Source organism: Tenrec ecaudatus, chromosome 1 (assembly GCF_050624435.1).
Source record: "Tenrec ecaudatus isolate mTenEca1 chromosome 1, mTenEca1.hap1, whole genome shotgun sequence".
In the NCBI taxonomy this organism is placed as follows: Eukaryota; Metazoa; Chordata; class Mammalia; order Afrosoricida; family Tenrecidae; genus Tenrec; species Tenrec ecaudatus.
Window position 1 is genome coordinate 311,423,280 of NC_134530.1, and position 2,402 is coordinate 311,425,681.

General features: G+C 50.2%; 1 protein-coding gene across 1 annotated transcript; it reads left to right on the plus strand.

The window, feature by feature from the left end:
• Nucleotides 1-1,273: 1,273 nt before the first annotated feature.
• LOC142437612 (histone H1.3-like) lies at nt 1,274-2,165 on the plus strand. Its single transcript, XM_075540710.1, has one exon. The coding sequence runs from the start codon at nt 1,317-1,319 to the stop codon at nt 1,977-1,979; it is 663 nt and encodes a 220-aa protein (XP_075396825.1). The 5' UTR covers nt 1,274-1,316; the 3' UTR covers nt 1,980-2,165.
• The last annotated feature ends 237 nt before the right edge of the window (nt 2,166-2,402 follow it).

The window sequence follows — 2,402 nt, forward strand, 5'->3', positions numbered from 1 at the left end:
ACCAAATTCCTCCATTGGATCAGAACGTAAGACAGGCTATAGGAGGAACACTCATTTTTGCGATGAAATTTTATTTTGCGGTCCCTGGGTGGACACAGTTAGTCAATTCATTTAATAATGATTGTCCTTAGCATATTTTGTTAGTACAAAGCCCAAGGGGATGATGAAAATTCCTGAAGTAATTCAAATGAGAGATTGTTGCTTTGTAATCAGTCTGTTTCCCTACTTGTAATGCTAGAAACAAAGTTAAATCAATTTTCTGTTATAAATATCACTGGGAATTTTTAAGTGACTTTTTACAAAAAGGTTTTTTTTGTGAAGTATAGGAAAAAACCTTGTAAAGTGTTACTAAACCTTGTAAAGTCACCATTTTAAAGAGATAGGGCATAAACACAGGTAGAGTCACATCGCTCTTTTGCTCGCAGCTGGTAAAATTAGACCTTTGGGTGCATCTCTCCAGGATTCCCTTTTCCTCTCTCTAGATGCAGGGCTTAATGTGTAATAGCCATTCCATGTCTGAAAACCCCAGGATGGTGATTTTATAAAGCAGGCTGGCGACCTGATTTAGACCAGTCTAACCGGAGCCACTTGGAGCAGCCCCACCCCCATCCTTCCTAAAGTGTTTAAATCACCGAAACACACGCATGAAACCCAGCTTACATGCTGGTCACTCAAATATTTTTTAAAATAAAACACATTTTCCCAAATAACTACCCCTCTTGTACATAAAATCTTTCACCCCAGTGCCAATTCCGAGAGCTTGGGGCAAACAACTTGCGGGAGAACCTGTGCTAATGCTCCCGCGAATAAACGGATTTTTCTTACATATTTGCGAAAAACAGAGTTTATTTATATGCAGTCGAGAGCAAAAGAGTGCACAGAACACTGCCCTGGAAGAAATAATAGTAAACGCAAGGTGGAGAATTCGTATTTTTAAGGAAAACCTGAAAGTTGTCTCAATTTGACCTAAGTTTGGAAGCGAGTTAGGGGATTCAGGAAAGTTTCAGGGCGCAGGTTTTGAGCCCAGGCATAGCAAAAAGGGTAAGAATGAAGCCCGAGACCTCTCGGATCCGTTTGCCCCAAGTCTCTAATAACTTCGAGTCCAGATTCCCGATATTTTTCATCTTTTTTAAGAGGCAAAAAACACAGCCACACAGCTGAGTCAAGCAGCCCTGCTCCAGCAGCACCGCGCGCCGAGCCGGGAACCAATCACCACGCAGCTTCTCTCTATATAAACCCCCGGCCGCCGGCGTCGGGAACACGCCGACCTGACAGTTCCAGTTTAGTTTTGAGCTCGCCTGCCAGAGAAAAAAAGCATGTCGGAGACTGCCCCCGCGGTCCCCGCGGCTCCCGCACCTGCGGAGAAAACACCTGTGAAGAAGAAAGCGAAGAAGACGGGCGCTGCCGCTGCCAAGCGCAAGGCGTCCGGCCCCCCGGTGTCCGAACTCATCACCAAAGCTGTGGGCGCCTCCAAGGAGCGCAGCGGCGTGTCCCTGGCCGCGCTCAAGAAGGCGCTGGCGGCCGCCGGCTACGACGTGGAGAAGAACAACAGCCGCATCAAGCTGGGCCTCAAGAGCCTGGTGAACAAGGGCATCCTGGTGCAGACCAAGGGCACCGGCGCCTCGGGCTCCTTCAAGCTCAACAAGAAGGCCGGCTCCGGGGAGGTCAAGCCCAAAGCCAAGAAGGCGGGCGCGGCCAAAGCCAAGAAGCCCGCCGCCGCCAAGAAGGTTAAGAAGGCGGCAGGAGCAGCCACCCCAAAGAAGAGCGCCAAGAAGACGCCCAAGAAGGCGAAGAAGCCAGCGGCTGCCGCTGGGGTCAAGAAAGTAGCCAAGAGCCCCAAGAAGGTGAAGGCTGCCAAGGCCAAAAAGGCGGCCAAGAGCCCAGCGAAAGCCAAGGCGACCAAGGCTAAGGCGTCTAAGCCCAAGGCGGCCAAGGCCAAGGCTACAAAGGCAAAGAAGGCAGCGCCCAAGAAGAAGTAAGACGCGTGGAGGGTCCTACTTTACACCTCAAAGGCTCTTTTCAGAGCCACCCACAAATTTCAACCAAAAGAGCTGAGCACTTTCACATATTTACAATCCCGATTATGCAGTTTTTTTGAAATTCCCGCCCACCTCTGATTGGCCAGACTTTGCTTCTTGCTACCGCCCCCTTTGCACACGCGCAGTTTGGAGCTTGTTTGTGCTTTTGCTTTGTTTTCCTGGGTAAGGTGACTCATTGGGCGTATTCATAAATCTTTCCCCTGATGCGCAGCCCAGCCCAGCAGCTGGAGCTCCGGGTCATTGGGAAAACCAGCTGCAGTCCTAGTGGTCCCCTTGCCCCTCTCTTACACACAATCACCTGCGGGGTGATGCATGCCCTTGAGTGCCAAGTCGCCCGCCAGCTTCAGGGTCTCACGAGTTCGG

Bases quoted from the DNA above. Each gene is read 5' to 3' on its own strand.
- LOC142437612 (XM_075540710.1), top strand. From the start codon at position 1,317: ATGTCGGAGACTGCCCCCGCGGTCCCCGCGGCTCCCGCACCTGCGGAG.